The sequence below is a fragment of the Antrostomus carolinensis genome, unplaced genomic scaffold, assembly GCF_000700745.2.
Source record: "Antrostomus carolinensis isolate BGI_N321 unplaced genomic scaffold, ASM70074v2 scaffold7686, whole genome shotgun sequence".
Taxonomy (NCBI): domain Eukaryota; kingdom Metazoa; phylum Chordata; class Aves; order Caprimulgiformes; family Caprimulgidae; genus Antrostomus; species Antrostomus carolinensis.
This window is the reverse complement of record NW_010322428.1, coordinates 10,688-26,712: the sequence shown is the minus strand read 5'-3', so window position 1 is coordinate 26,712 and position 16,025 is coordinate 10,688. Positions and strand designations below refer to the sequence as shown.

Here is a 16,025-nt window from a genome sequence, read left to right as displayed (position 1 = left end):
AGTGGACAGGTACGGTTGGACTCGATGATCCAAAAGGTCTTTTCCAACCAGGTGATTCTCTGGTTCTATGAAATATGCCTCTGATTTTCTAATGATGTATGCATATATGGAGACATAGCCAGTTAGGCTCCAATTTGTTTCTGATAGCACACATGTAAATTTTAATACTTCACATTATTTGAAAATTACCTACATTTGTTTAAAAAGTTAAAATTGTTTAAAATTTAATTTAGATTGCCTTGCATTCTGTTTTCTTTTGTTAACATGAGTTGTACCAGGAATGTTCGCTGTTGTTTAAGAACAGGCATATGACACTCCCAGAAAACAGCTCACTCATGAAGACCTAAAGGGCTGTGCGAGTGAAAGTGATGGTGCCATATTCTCATGGTTCTCTAATCCTGTTTCCTACTATCCTGCAGAAATATCTGCAGTTTGAGTTGCAGTACTTCTCTGTCACGTATTTTGGTGTGGTATTTGGGGTTTGGAATTTTAATATGAAGAGCTAACTAGTATCTTTGTAGGCTGTATCACTGGATGCGTGCTGCAGGATAAGCTTAAATTTTTAAAAGAAACATGTACTGATAGTTGTCTGCTGAGCTTCTGTGACATTTTCTTTCCCTTAAGTGCCCACAAAAATCACAGTTAAACGCTGTCTGGTGAAGCCTACCCAGAAGCAAAGAAGCCTGGTAGTTTGAGGAACCCTAATTCCAAATTGGATTGCTCATGTTTTGCTATGAATGTGGTACATAGGATCGTATTTTGTTCCGGCTGCATTTTACACAAAGAATATAAATGTAATTTTACCAATCTCATTACAAGGTAGTTTAGCTTGTAATGTCAAAAGGCTGGAATTTTAGAAATACTATAATTTAGGTTGTTTTTTTCCGTCTTCTGCCTGATATGTCTCTGTATTTGTTTTGGTACAGTCTCTAAAGTCTCTATCTATTTAATATAAATAATCCAAATAAAATATTGGATATTGAGTTAATCACCTGTTATGTTATTTTCAGAGACAATTGTCAGTATCAGTATTTCTTAGATACTAAAGTCCTCCAAAACCCTTCCTACAGAGGTGTGTGTTTTTCTTCCTTTCTTTTTTCCCAATTTTTGTTTTTTTTCTTGAAACAATTCCAGAAAATTAATCTCTTAATGTCTTGCTAAAAACATTGAAATTGCTCTGAAGTCCCTTTCGTTTCTTTATTGTCTCCTAAAAAGGCTCTTAATGAAGTAGAAGAGGAAGCATCACCAATCTATCAATCAGAAAATGGACACCGTGACTATCTGAATTTCAGATCCAGCATCAGTTCTGACAGGTCAGTACAAATATATCCATTCAGGTTTCAACCTTCTTGACACTGGACATAGATGGAGTTAAAAGGCTGTTACATGGGTATAGTTAAATTTCTTTTTCTGTTTTCCCCCTCCTCCTCCTTTCCTGACCTCAGAATTCTAGGAAGATCGTTCGTTGTAACATTGAGACTGGAAATGAATGTGAGCAGGGATCTCACCTGAGCAGTTATAGATATTTTAAAGAGCTCTTTCTAGACTCTACAGATAATCTAGAATCATGCTATTATCCTGTTAAAATTCACTGTTATGCTTGTTTTGAACGTAGGCTGCTTCGGTTATTGAGAGAAGAAAATTCCTTGGTGAATTCTCCGTTGTGGGCTGAAAAGGATAGGAGAAAAACTGCCTTATCACAGGAATCAAATGTGCCTTTGACTCCAACAACTGTTTCTCCATCATTGGATCAGTCAGGTTGGACTTGCCAAATCACAGCCTCTCAGGGGTTGTTATTGGAATTCCTTTTCTGGGTGGGGGTGAGCGACAGAGATGTGCTAATTTGGCCAGATGAATTTCCAAACTAAAAAGCCAGCTCTTCTAATAAAATTACTTTATAACATAACTAAGAACATACCCAAAATATCTCATGTGTATATTTTATGTTTTGTTTTGTGTTTAAATCAGCCCTCAATGCTACCAGTGTAGTCAAGAGAATCCATTCAAGACTTCAGAATGAAGATGAAGAAGAGACCATAGACTCTGCTTACACTGTGAGACAAGTGTTGAACCCGAACTCAAGAAAACCAAAGCAAATGGCAGCAAAAAGTTTAGTACTTTTAAAAATAACATACCTCCCTTTGACTAAGGTCCTTAATAGCATAAAAAATGTAGATTGAAAGGGATCTTTGGAAGTCGTCGCAGGGCTAACTCTGAAGTTTGATTAGAGAGCCTTGTCCAACTGAGTCTTGAACATCTCTAAGGATGGACATTCCGTAGCCCCTTGTGTAGTGTATTCCCCTGTGTTCTGCACGTTTGTTGGCAAAGCAAAGTCCATAGGAATCTGGGAACCATAAATATCGCCCTTTGATGCTGCCCATTACTTCGCTAGCCATGGAATTCTCTCCTGTGCAGGGCTTTTCTGTTTCTGATACAGCTTTCTATTCTGTGCTGCACAGACTTCTAATGTATTTCAGTCCCCATATTCTACACACATTTGTATGTGGGGACTGACATCAGATACAAACTGTAACATGAAAGGATTGTTGTAAAAAGGTTGCTCACTAAATAGAGACCTGAAAGCAGCTGGTATTTTTCACTGGCTGTTCACTGGCAACCTGTTTCCATGCTTTTAACTGAGTAGGAGGAGAGTAAAAACAGGTGTCTAAGATAAAAGCAACAAACAATCATACTTGAGAGGTCCTAGTAATGGTGACAGAAAATGTGGGTTTTGATGATCTGAGAATAACTGGAATGACTGGGGATGTTCTCTGGTGGTCCATTTCAGCTCAGGGCAAGAGAGGGCCTCTCCTTTGATTTACTTCAATAAAAAATGTAATTTCATTGGTATTGCAAAGCTTTCTGTACAAGTTGAAATTACAGTGACACTTTCCTCTCCCGCCTCAGTGAAAAGAAAACAAGCTTCACAGAACTCTGCAAGACAGAGGAGAGATGATTCTCCAGCTAATTCAATCCCCATTGACCTTCGGAGGGACAACAAATACAGTCTAGATGTTCTCAACCGCATGATACATGAAGTGGAGCATGAATTAGAGGAATATGAGCGATGTACAGGTCGTGAGGTTCAAAAAACTGAGAGAAGTGAAGGCCTCACGGGGTTCACCTTGTCACTGGTGAACGCTCTCTGTCGTTTAATGCGCTACCTCAAAGAGGTGAGAAGACTTTGAATTGCTTCTGTAGAGTGAATGAAAAAGGGTATAAAGTTACTGTACAGATGTGCACTTTGGCCTTTCCTGGCTCCCAGTCAGTTTAGTTTGAAATCTGATTATCATTGCTTATTATTTGGATTGCATGCAATCAGGACTTGAAACTTCTCCTTTGCTAGAAACAGGTATCCCTAATGAAAAAGGAGGAGTTGACTGCAGTGAATAAGCCACTATTAGCAGAAAATACCAATTGAAATAGTTTTAAATTTGTTATTTAAATATGTTCAGAGTTGTAGCAGAATATTAACTACAGCCTTGTTTACAAATTAATTTTCTTCCTTTGCCTCACAAAGGTGATGCTATTGTCACTAGGGCATAGCGGACCTAAATCCTTAATTTTCTTTGAGGGATTCCTTGGCTCTCTTTTTCTATCCATAGCAGCAATGTCACCTTAAGCAAGAATGACCTGAAGTACTCACTATAGCAGTGCACATCTGGGAATTGAAGACTGTCTGTAAGCCATGTAGAACTTCTTTTTAAAAAATAAAATAAAAAAAAAATGTGTTTGATCTCATCTCTAATCCAGAGTTATTCGAGATGCAGCACTGGCTCACAGATTGATTTGGCCTATGTGAAATTTTAAACCAGATTATGGCAGTTCCTGCTCTCTTAATGGATGCAGCAGAATATATTGTCTGAATCCAAATGCTTTATTTCATAGCAAAGGCAATAGATTGCTTATGAATGTGGAACTGTCTTATTTTGGTTCCTTTTCAGAGTGTATAATAATTGAGAAAAAAAAAAAAGAAACCACCTGATTTAAAAATTGGAATAACTTTTTTTTTCTGTCTGGATGTATAACAACTTTTTCCTTGCCTTACCCTGTATTTAATCTATATGGAAGAATTTACTTTGATTAAGACCTGTCTCAGAAGCAAATGGTAAATAATCAGTTCGAGAGTGAAAAGCCACTACCATCAGAGGATGGACTTTCTCAGAGAGGTCTTATGTTTTAAAAGAAGTTAAGAACACTTGTTTTCTGTTAAAGTTGTAATACCAAAGCAGGGTATTAAATTTGTTTTTTTTGCAGTTAATGGGGAAGGATCTTCTGGACTTCCAGTAGAATATTTTCAATTTATTAGGAAAACATCCATTATAGCATCAAATTAGTATTATAAATATAATTGCAAGTGTCACCCTATTTACATTGTCTTTAATTTGTATTCCACAGGAGTGAGTTGTTTTTGACCCTCAGACTTCCTCCAAAATGACTCCACATATTCTTTCTATTTTTTTTTCTTTCTTAGTTGCTACTTTCTCTTTATGAATGTAACATTCACTGTGTCTTCAGAGCTTTTATACTATTCAGACAGAAGGCCCAGGAGTCTGAGCATTTAAGGAGACTACTTATTTTGAAAGATGTATGCTGACCCTTACTTGTATTCCCAGTTTTTACTGCGCACCCCTATGATGTTGTTTCTGCTTTAATAGATGTATTACCATTCCTTCCTTCCAGGAGTTAACTGTTGCTTGCAGAATTGCCTGCAACTTTTTGAGATTTACTACCTAAATTCATGAGTAGAAATATGCAGAAGTTGCTCAAGCTACAAAATATAGCTGATTGTATTCAGATTTGTTCAAGATAGACAATGTGCCTCCATAATCTTCGGCAACTTTTCTGCTTTTCAGGAAGCTTTAATTATAATTGGAATTTGAGAATTTGCTGTGAAGAATCACCGCTTGTCTGAATATTTCCTAAAACCTGGTCCCTGTGATGCTAGGGAGAAATCAAGTGGTCGTGTACACCAACTGTCTTGCCTAGCCAGGAGAGTTAGCAAAGTCCAGTGCCTGAATTATAGCTGGCAATGCATTTCAAGAAAGTGACTTTGCAGTGGATATTTAAAAAGCCTCTGATTTCAGGTAAACAAACACTCTTCAAGAGGTTTTGAAGCTTTTAGAAAGATTTCCTTCTGCAGTGGTCTATCTTAAATTAATAGATTAATAATATCTTTTGAGGGCAAAAGGTTCTTTACAGTAAGGTCTTTTGCTTCCTGCTCAAGTAGACTATTTAACAGATAAACCTTTTTGTCTTTTCTAATAAAATAGAATACATTAAGCCCTCTAGAACTTTTTCTCTGTCTGAGTGAAAACATTAGAAAGCAAGTATTTTCTCCCTTTTTTAGTCAAATTTGTCTTCATTAGTGAATTAAGGAAACTAAAGAATAGACACAAGTAGCACAGGATACAAACGAGCATCAGCACACCTGGAGTCACTTCATTACTACATGAAGATTCAATGACTTAAAAAACAGTATCCATGCAGAGAGACAAAGCTTCTAGTTACACACTGTGAAAAGATGTAAAGGCAGAAGAACAAGGATGTATCTACAGTGTTCTGGAGTAACAAAGAAGGAACAGTGAGTTCACTGACAGTTCTCAAGCCCCGAAAATTGGATTTGATTGTGAAAGTAACGAAGTCAATAGTGGGAAGAGCTATTACAGTATGATGTCATATGGACCTGTTCCTGTTTCCAAATATGAATCTGTATTGGTTTATAGTAAGATTTGAACTTTTTTTCCCTCTTTAGAGTGAAATGCAGCTACGTGAGAAAGAGGTGATGAGGCAGCAGCATGAGGAGATGATGAATGAACACAGAGAACTGATTGATGCTCTGACTGCAGAAATACTTCTAGTGAGGGAAGAAAACATTTCCATGCAGGTACTGAGCCCCCTTGCTCCTTGCCCATCAGGATGACTTGTTAGAATAATGAGTTGTGTTGCAAATATGGCCTGAGGTGCATTGTCTCTCATGTTCAAGAGATTTTGACAATAAACAGAAAGAAAATTACAAAATTGAATGAGGAGCCTGAGAATTGTAATAGCAGATATGAGGTGGGGGGAAGGCATGTTTGGAAAGTCATTATTTTATCTTAATTTACGTTGTTTAAAGCCTGAGAAAATGCTAGTTGCATGAAACTCAGCTTTACTTTGTAATTCTAAATATTTAAGCATCTTCTTCCACACTTGTATATTGTTAACACTACTGGAGCAGCAGAGTAGACTAGAGATAATACTACATTTTATTTGTTTTCAGTTTGCAGAGGGGGTAGATTTGTTCAATGGCTACATTTAGGAATGAAGCACTAAAGCAACCTGGGAGAGAAAGTGTGGTCATGAGTTAGGAAAAGGAAAACCAAATAATTTACTTGAGTCAGGAGAGGAAATAAATGAGAAACATAGAGACACTAATATTTAATACCTCACTGGAATCCTAGAGATTCATGCAGTGGTATTAAGAGGACAAATTTCTTTTCAGGGCTGTTTGTGGTATATAGTTTTCTAATTCATGTTGCTATAATAAATGCTGTCTCTCCTCTTCTGTTTTCCTTCTTCCTTCAGAAGCAGCTTCAGCAATATATGACAGTAACAGATGAACATCTGGTCTCTCTCACACAAGCATTTAAAAGTCTCCCTTTGGTGGAACCTAGAAGAGAAGAAAGTCCAAACCATTTTGGAATTGCAGGCAAAGGTTCAGTGAATGGCCAAGGTGTGTGCATGCATGTGGGAAGGGTGAAATGGGAGTTGTGGCTAGTTTGTCCCTGTAGTGGAGAATTTGATATTTAATAGATGTCTACTTGAATAAATACCTCTTGTGTGAGCATGAGTCTCACTTCTGGAAACTCATATGCCATGGGTTCTGCTGTAAGTACAAACGCTTTGCTACTGATTATTTTTAAACAGTATTATAGGTTGTATTCCATCCCCGCTGGCATCCTTCTGTCTGAATTAGGACTTCAAGATTAACCTTTTAGCCAAGTCTTGGGCTTGAGCTTTAAGTGATACATAATATATTATATTAAAAAAAAAAATCCGGGGGGAGTAGCCTTCACCCAATAACGTGGCTTACAAAGTCACGTTTATTCTGTGGGTCCTAAATAAACCAAATCAGGATCCCACCTTTCTGTTGCTGGGATCAAGATAGTACGAGATTGATTCTTCCGTGAGACACTGGAGGTCGCTGCTGACCAGAAACAGCAGCTGCTGAGGCTGTTCACTACCCAGGCAGAAGTCTGCTGCTCCTTGTTGATATTTGTGACTTGCTGTCACAGGTGAACGACCTGTTGATTGATATATAAAATAGACTCAGGCTAAGTTAAGCCAATAGCATTGATGGCCAAACTAAACAAACATGCTTTGCCTTGTACTTTTTACATTCTTTCACCATGGAGTTTTCTCCTGTCTTCCCCAATTGATTGCTTAAATGCATAATTTTTGCTCTCAAGGTCAGTAACTCCTTGTGAATCCCAAGATTCCTTGGAGCTACTTGTAGTCCTTAGTTAAACATTGTTTTTGTGGACATTTTTCTGATCAAAAACTTTCTTCCTGACTGTTTCTATGAGGTTCTCAGGAAGCAGCCACATACCCAATTCCTTTTTTGTGATTTATCCAGGCTTTGTAAAAGCAAACAAAAAAATCCTACGCCAAAATATATGACTCAAACAATCAGAAAAGCACCCCTCAAAAAGAAAAAAAAACCCCACACATTAAAAAAAAAATCCCAAACCCCAAACCTTCCGATACAACAACTCTGCAAGACTAGAGTTTTCCAAATCTTTTTTCCTTATTGGTCTCTTGTCTCAGGAAAAAGCATCTTCTGAGAGGAAAACTTCCTAAAATTACAAAAATATTTCTTCCTTCTCCTCCTTTTTCAGCAGGAGATCTCTTGTACGCTTAAGGCATCTGACTGGATGTGAAACATTTGAGGTAACTAGTTTTAGCACAGAAACCATGTATAAGCTAACATAGGACTTCTCTGGAGAGACAAGAGTGGCTGAGAGAGGAGTGGGGAACAAATCAGTAGCATGTGAGGAGGATACTTTGGAAGTGCAGTTCTGTGTAGTGTAATAGGGCAGGAAGATGTTTCTCATCTCTTGACAGGGTCACTGAATAGTGGGTGGCGGGTTTTAAGTTCAATCTCAGAACCACAAGCAGTATCTTATGTGAATAGCCTCTTCTGGCTCTTTGCCTTTGAAGGGTGCTTTTTGTCTCTTGCATTTTGGGATCATTGGGTACATTCTGCTCAGTTTTCCACTAACTTCTCTTCTGGGAACAAATGTTCTGAACAAAATTGTGAAGAGATAATTCAAAGATAGCGCTGATGGAGCAGTGGATGTAAGCATATTAAAATTACTGTGGTCTCATGGCTAACTACAGCTTTGATTTCATACTATGCATTTTGTGCCTCCCTGGTATGTTCAAAATAGATGGCAATGTAGACACAAGCTAGTTGTAGTTAAATACAGAAGATTAGGTTTTTTGGTTTTTTTTACTGAAGAGATGTCTGATTTGAATTAAGTTATTAAAAGATCATCAGAGAGCTTAAAAAAAGCTTTGAATTGTTTTCCACTCCACTGTTGTTGCCATCAGATTTGTAATGTAGGTTCATTAGGACAAGTGCATAGGCCTGCTTTTCTCAAGAGCAGGATACCAAATGCAGCTCACTGAAACACCTGATCCTTACAAGTCACGTGTCTGTAAGTCTTGTGCATGGGCTGCAAACAGATTTTACTAAAGTGTCTTGAAATTGTGAGGCTGCATGTAAGAGCTCTTCTTGCTCTAAAAGCCAGTGAAAATTTGTGTTATGCTCCAGTGAAAAAGTTCTGTACCCAGGGATCAGAAGGAAGTTAGCAGTATGTGGGGAACACACTCTATTGTGTTTTTTCAGATACCTGAACATAAAAGTTGTTACTGAGAATTTTCCTTATTGCCCTAAAATTCATTTATTCTCTTTAAAAAAAAAAAAAAAAAAAAAATCTGTTTCTGCTTTGTCTCTTTCTGTAGAAAAACCTGATTTGAGCTATTTTGAGCCCAAGACTGATGCGGACAACAGGGAAAATATGCTGAAATTCCCACAGGAAGAACTTCCTTTCAAGTTTGTCCAGAGGTCAAGTGCTTCAGGTGGTGTGGGAGCTGGTAGAAGCTTGCCATCTCACATCTTCCAGCCAGCTGTGCTGTTGTCACCCCCTCGGCAGAAGAGCAGTCAGGAATTGTCTCCCCTCCAGAACGGTGAGATCTCTCTGGCTGTAGCAGACTTGAGAGTCTGTGTAGTGTGTTGTGGTTTCAGTCTCACACGACCTTCGGAGATGCATTTTATGTGGAAAATTTTTAATCTCTGTACTTAGGCACATTGGCCCTGTAGCTGGAATATCCTACTTCTGCACCCAGATATGCATTTCTTCTCTTTCTATGCTTGTTGCTAGATTGCCTTTAGACTTTTTGTCCCCTGCAGTTCTCCATCTACTGTCTGCTGTCCTGACAGTGGCAATCCAAACTGGCGTTTCTATTTTGTACTGGTTTTGATTGTCACTTCTGTATGATTTGCTGTAGCAATATGTCTGTGATGTACAGTACATCATCTCAGATTTCCATCTGGTGATGAGGTAATTCAAACTCCATCACCTTTAATAGTGGGACCACTGAAGACTGGAAATTCAGTGCCTCTGCAGCATGGGCTGCAGACAAACCAGGATGTCTGAAGGCTGCGTATTCTTGCTTTGAGCCAGTCTTCCCAGCAGAAGTTTTCTAAAAGCTTTGGGAGCAGGATTCCATTGGATTTAAATTAATAGACAGGAAGTGGCTGAAGAAGTTTTGGGTGAAATTATGTGGTGCCAGATAACCGGATTAACTCAGACTTGTGTCAGTATCCATAGGCTTCAGGAGTTTTATAGATTGGTAGCTCAATTCTGGTTATTGGGAGGAAGAAAGTTCATTAGGGGTGATTAGGAAAGGTATTTCTCATTTAAACCTAATGAAGTGAGCAGAAGGGAGGACCCTTTGTGACTCACAATTAGCTGTTTCTTCCTGCAACTGTCACTGTAACCACATGCATCTTACTGAATGTGCTACACCCCTGTAACCCTCTGTGGCTGAGAGGCAGATAATGAAGTCTGTGGCTGGCTTGATGGTTACTGACAGGAACTAGGGCACAGTAGTGGGGTTTTGTGCCTTCCCTCCTCCTTTTCCCCTCCCTTTCAGCTGTGTTGCTTTGCAAGTCTTTTCCAAGTCAGAAAATTAACCTGAAAGTCCTTTTGATTTAAGGAGTTGGCATGACAATTGAAAGTTCATATCTAGTTCAAGCTTTTGGTGGTCACCTGCGCTGCAAGGAGACACATATAAGGAAGATTTGAACTAAAGGTAGCTTCCTGCAAAGAACATCTGGCTTCAGTCCCATTGAGAACTGGCAGATGTTGTCTATCATTTGCAACAAGAACAGAAAATGATATTCCTAGACTTTGCTATAGTTTAACTGTGTGAGAAATATACTGTTACTCTTTAAAGACTGTTAAGGATACTAAAAGGTTCAACAAAAGTTAAACTTATTGAATGTTTCTATATGAAAAAAATATTCTTAAAACAGATTTATAAGTAAATTTTTAAATGTCATGCTCTGCTCGAGAGGCAAAAGCTAAAGCTTGGGAATGAATGGGCTATTTGGTGTATAAAGCATGGAAAATCTGGTTTTGATCACAAAATCCAACTTGGATTTAACATGTAGCAGCTGACAGTGCTGTAACGTACTTGGTCATGTGTGTGTGGTGTGTTATCGGTTTGCTAATGATGACCACAAAAAATACCTAACTACTTCTGTTGGCCAGAGTGCTTCCCCTTTCTTAGGGGCTGAGTAAATAGGTAGTTTATTATTATACCCATCTTATATTATTTTATTATTCTAGAAGTTTTGTTACCAACCCAGTATAAATACCAGAACTAAAACACAAGCTTACAGTTTATTAGGTAAGGTAACTGGATTTTGGAAAATGGAGGACTAGCTAAGAAGTAGTGTTTGATCTGTCAGCTAAAAAATTCAAAACAATTTATCTTCTTCTCTCTGACTTCTCTCTCAGTCTCTAATTAAGTCATGTAAATGTAAGACTATTTGCAATAGGAAATATTAAACCTGGTGAGTTCTTGGAGCAGGATCTTGCATAGAGTGATTTTGATCAGTAAGATAACAGCACTCAGGCTAGATGTTACAATTCAAGTTCCTGCTTGATTATTACTAGCCTGATACAGTAAATTCACTGTTAGTGTCCTTGATGAGGATCACATATCTCCTTCCTTAGTGTTCCTTTATTTCTTGTTTGTAGTGTTTACAGCCATTTCTCAGTCTCCTGAAAACACTGAAAGAGAACCATGCAAGGAAAGGAGCTCACCTTCCTCCCTCAGAACTCAGAGCACAACAGAGGAAAGCTGTCTCATCTCTCGAAGGCAACCAGTTCCTCCTGCAGACAGAGACTTGGAGAGTTCCCATGAGAAAATCAGTCTGCCCTGCCCAAGTGACACTAGGAAAAACAGCACAGCTGAAGAGTTACTTCAAAATGGTGATCTGCTGGGACAGATAGCTGAGCTCACACGGCAGAACTCTCTAATTAAAGCTCAACTGAGCAAATTCAGAGGCCTCTCTGAAGACACAAGTGACTGTCTACATCAGGCAGACCTAATACGAAATGCAGATCCTAGTCTGGACTCTTCACAAGGACAGGTGAGAATTTAACAGAAAAGGGAGGCTGGATTCTGCTTTCTGCTGATCTGCTTTCCCATAGCTTACTGATGCTTTAAGACTGCTTATTCCCTCTTGTCAGTTGTTTTAAGGAAAAGAGTAGAAAAAAAAATACTCTTTTTCATTCATTTGCTTGGAGTCTTTGATTTCTGTAATTCCCTAAGGAGCTCAACAGGAGTTTCTCATATTGGGATGATGTTCTATATGGGTCCTGAAAAGCCCCAGGTGTGCAGCACACTTAAAAGCTTAGGTTAAGGTTATGCTGCAAAAAGAGAGGTGTGATTGCAACATGATCAAGCATATCTCTTGTAGCTTGAGTAATATTAACAGTGAGAGCACTGCACCAATGCACAGGTTCTTGTCAAGCTTGTAAAACACATATTTAAATACATGCCATACATCTCTTCTGTTACTGTGACCCAAAAGCCCAGGAGATTAAAGTTGGTGCAAGTACATCTCTTGCAAATATGTGGCTAGGGTGTATGTACTTGTTGAATCTGTCTTGTGTGTCCTGCTGTGTGGTGCAAATCCCAAAACCTTTGGGAAAAAGAGAGCTCGAATGCTTCAGTTCACATAGAAAACCTTTAATCTGCAACTGAGCAGCTATTCAGTGGCACCACAGTGAGTGAACATCACAGAAATGCCCAATCCCCGCCCTTGCTACTGTCTTTACTGTTGTTCTGTCACAGTGTCTGAATTACTGTTCAATTAAGGATCCTAAAGATTTTAGATTTCCTCATGTAAATGTAGGCTGAGAGTGGTGTCACTTTCCACACTGTATTATGTTGTGGAACATTTAGTCATTTAGTGGTACAAGATGATGCAAACTTTTTAAAGTGTTGTTTTTGTAGAAGCAATTACTGGAGGGAAAGGGAAAGGGCTCAAGGTGGATGAAAACCTGGTTTAAAGATGAGTTCCAGAATCCTTCTGCTAGAAATATGTTTTTGCTTCCCCACACCATCCTGAATATGTGTCTCTCTGATTAAATATTTTCTTAATTATGGTTAATTGCTGGATGATTGGGGGTTTTCTTTTTTAATGATACAGACAGTAGCTGTGTTTTCCTATTTGTAGGAAGACCAATTTAAAATATTGTTGTGTTTAGTCAATTAGGGACTTAGATACAGGACACTGAAAGGGACAAAATCACATTTTTCACAGGGGTTGCTATGTCATTATGTTTACTTTCAGTTTGAAAACTAAATGAATAGAAATATTTGAAATATATTGCGTGCTCTCCCTGAGGGTGCAAATTGTAAGTTTTTAATTGGAAGCAATTATCCAAGTAGACTCATCTCATGGTATCGAAGAGCTTGGAGGAAAGAATAGCAGAGCTGAATCGTCAGAGTACAGAAGCACGAGATAAACTCTTGCAGCTAATAGACCAGCAGAAATTAGCTGCTGCCGATATGGTCCCGCCATCGATATCTCCTGTTCTGCCCCCTTCCCTAAATTATACTGGTAAGTACCCTGCTTCAGGAGAAACAAAAACTAGTAAGACAATGTTTTTCCCCTTTTGGGAGTTCTGTGTCCTTATCTGTTTGGATCAGTGGTTGTGGTCAGCAGTACACTTGCTGTTAATGACTGTGTGGTACAAACACTCCTTACTTTAGAGAGCTGAAAATATATCAGCTAAACTTCTCCTAAAGTTAGTTTCTTAGTAATTAGTCAGCTGCAAATATCATGCTTCATGGTAAAACTGTTCTTTGTTATGTCCTGGTGCAGAACAGTTCGCTACACAGTCGCTCATGGGCAGAATTAGGCTTTTTAATCAGTCCTCTCTGCTGGAGAATTTTTTATAAAGAGATTAAGTATTTACATCGGGCTTCTAGAAGTCATGGCAGAGTGGTTATCCAATTCTCAGCCACATTTTAGTTTTTGTACTTCTGGGTGCTCTTTCACTCAGACTTCCTTGCTGAGTTACTGCCAGTGCTAACTGAAAGAAATAACTGAAACTTCCAGTCGTCTGAAGAGATAAATTAGTGAAGGGAACATTCTTGCTGATTCGAGATCCATAGGTTAGCTGCCATGTGTAACTATGAACAAAAATCCTCTCCAGCAGGTGAATGCTGCTTTATCTTTTCATGGAATTGCTGCAATTACAGACAGAACTGCATGTGAGCAGGTACACATGCTCTGTCCAGGACACCTGCCCTTTTCCCCTTGCTGAACCACAGAAGATGTATAAAGGGAAGGACTTGAGAGGAAGGAGGAGGAGGAGGGACCGTGTGCGTGCAGGCACATATACAATGACTCATGCAGTGGGATCATAACACTTTTAACACTTCTGTGGCTGTTGTAACATAAATTCAACATGAAAAGTAAAGTCTTGAACAGAGTAGAGAAATCGGAAGTCTCTAAGCCTCTGATTACCAAAAGCCAGAGAAAAAAATCATTCTATATCTGTGCACATTGTCCATAGTTGCTCTTGAGTATCTGCTTTCAGTATCTGTCATTTCAGAGAGTGGGTATGGGGTTGATGTTTAGCCTGATGTTTTATGTTTGCTCTGTATATTCTGTGGAATTGTAGAGAGTTATGTTATGCCCTTCAAAAATGGGAAAATGAAATGAATGTTGTGCAATGTTGCTGTGATGTCATCAGAATCAAGCTATTATTTATTGCCTAGAAAATGCAAGGAGGAAGATTGAAGTGTCTATTCCTGTGGCAGTTGCTACAGACGGCTCCAAAGAAGATAGTGTCTCCCCTGCCAGTATGACGAGTATAAGAAGGTAAAAGTTAACCCTTTACTATTTTATTTTTGTAGTGTCTTGATTGCCCATGCAGCAGAACTGGAACACAATGGAAAAGTTGCCAGGTTTTTCTCTGGCTTCACAGACTTTCTCTGACTTCATCATGCTCAACTCTATGGAAATGGGACAAAGGTCCACAAGCTTTTTCACAGCTTCCATTGCTTGTATTTAAAATACCTGCAATGTAACATAAGATAGATGACGTGGCTGTTGATGACTATTGATGAGGGGTCCAAACTCAGGATCTGAGACATGATTCTAGTAATTTCCATTTTTCACTTTTACAATCTTACTTTGCATGTCTACAGGTCTGTAGGAGACTCTAGCAAATCTTGTTCACCCTTAAGTGCCACATCAGAAAGTGTGAAATTAACTTCTCTCAGCCAAAGGCCAAAGGTAAGACTGAAAAATCTACAGCCAGAAAGTTTGAGTGTGGTGTCATATAAGGAAAAAGCAAGGCAGGTAAAGAAGGGGAGAGAGCTCTGTCCTACCTTAAATCTACCAAAGCTGACAGCAATCGCTTCATGGCAGTTGGGATTCTGGACAGTTGGTAGGGGGAGACCTGAGTGCTATTGACATTAATTGTTTGCTGCTACAGAGCTTTTAATTACAAGTGAATAATCCTGTGTGCGCTTTTTCTGCTGTGGCATCTTCATGTGTTAGAACAGGGAACCTCTGTCAGTTTTTCACTGGTGGCTCCAGAGAATTTCCAGGACCCATTACAATATACTGGTAGAGCCACACTTAAGAGGCAAGCGAGCTCTTACCTAGCTGTTGCACAAGTCAGTCGCTGAAGGAGAAATAAATCCAAATGCAAAGAAAAATCCCCAAACTAGATTTCTGATTCCTGATGTCCAAAGAGAAGAATAGAGTACAGCAAGATGCTTTCAGGGGAACTCCAGGCAGTAGGGCAGTGTGGTAAACCAGTCACAGATCTGTGTGTATGCTTGAAAGCAATGATAAGGAGATGCTGTCTTTCCCGATGTCCAAAATAACCTAAATTAGGGGTGATGAAGAGAAACAAAGTTAGGGTCCAAGTCTCCCTATCCTGACAGCAAAGTATACATCTCCAGGGTGGAAATTTGGAATACTTAGGGTAGATGTGGCTTAAACTGGGTGTGTAAAGTAAGTAGTGTGACTATCTCCGTGGTGCCAATGGAATTGCTACACATTTTGTAGCAATCCTGCACAAGACGGCACTAACTAGCAAGTCTGTGGGAAATTGATGATGTATGAATTTCAATTGGTTTCTTCTTTTGCAGGTGGAAAAGCAAAAAGAAGAAGGCTGGTTTGCATTGTCAATGCACATTATGTAAAGGAAACTCCACTCAAGTATTTTTTTAATTTTATTTTTTTTTTTACAAACCACAATTAAATCACAGTAGCCCCCATCTCCAGATGTACAGTTTAACCCTGAAGTGCTTACATGTAAGTGCCATTAAGTATAAAAAAGATCCACATGCTTATTGTATTTGTGCCGTACAGAGCACTATAGGAAGTCCTGGGAATGAGTTTCTGAACTGGATGCACTGCTGTGACATTACCC

General features: G+C 38.9%; 1 protein-coding gene across 1 annotated transcript; it reads left to right on the top strand.

Moving 5' to 3' along the window:
* Window positions 1-1,215: 1,215 nt before the first annotated feature.
* SPICE1 (spindle and centriole associated protein 1) lies at window positions 1,216-15,795 on the top strand (the record flags this gene model as incomplete). Its single annotated transcript, XM_010170225.1, has 12 exons — window positions 1,216-1,313; window positions 1,616-1,758; window positions 1,969-2,109; window positions 2,908-3,173; window positions 5,756-5,887; window positions 6,568-6,715; window positions 9,010-9,234; window positions 11,316-11,710; window positions 13,018-13,189; window positions 14,356-14,458; window positions 14,788-14,875; window positions 15,742-15,795. Coding segments are annotated over 12 exons (1,965 nt in total), but the record flags the coding sequence as incomplete, so codon positions are not given.
* Window positions 15,796-16,025: the final 230 nt, after the last annotated feature.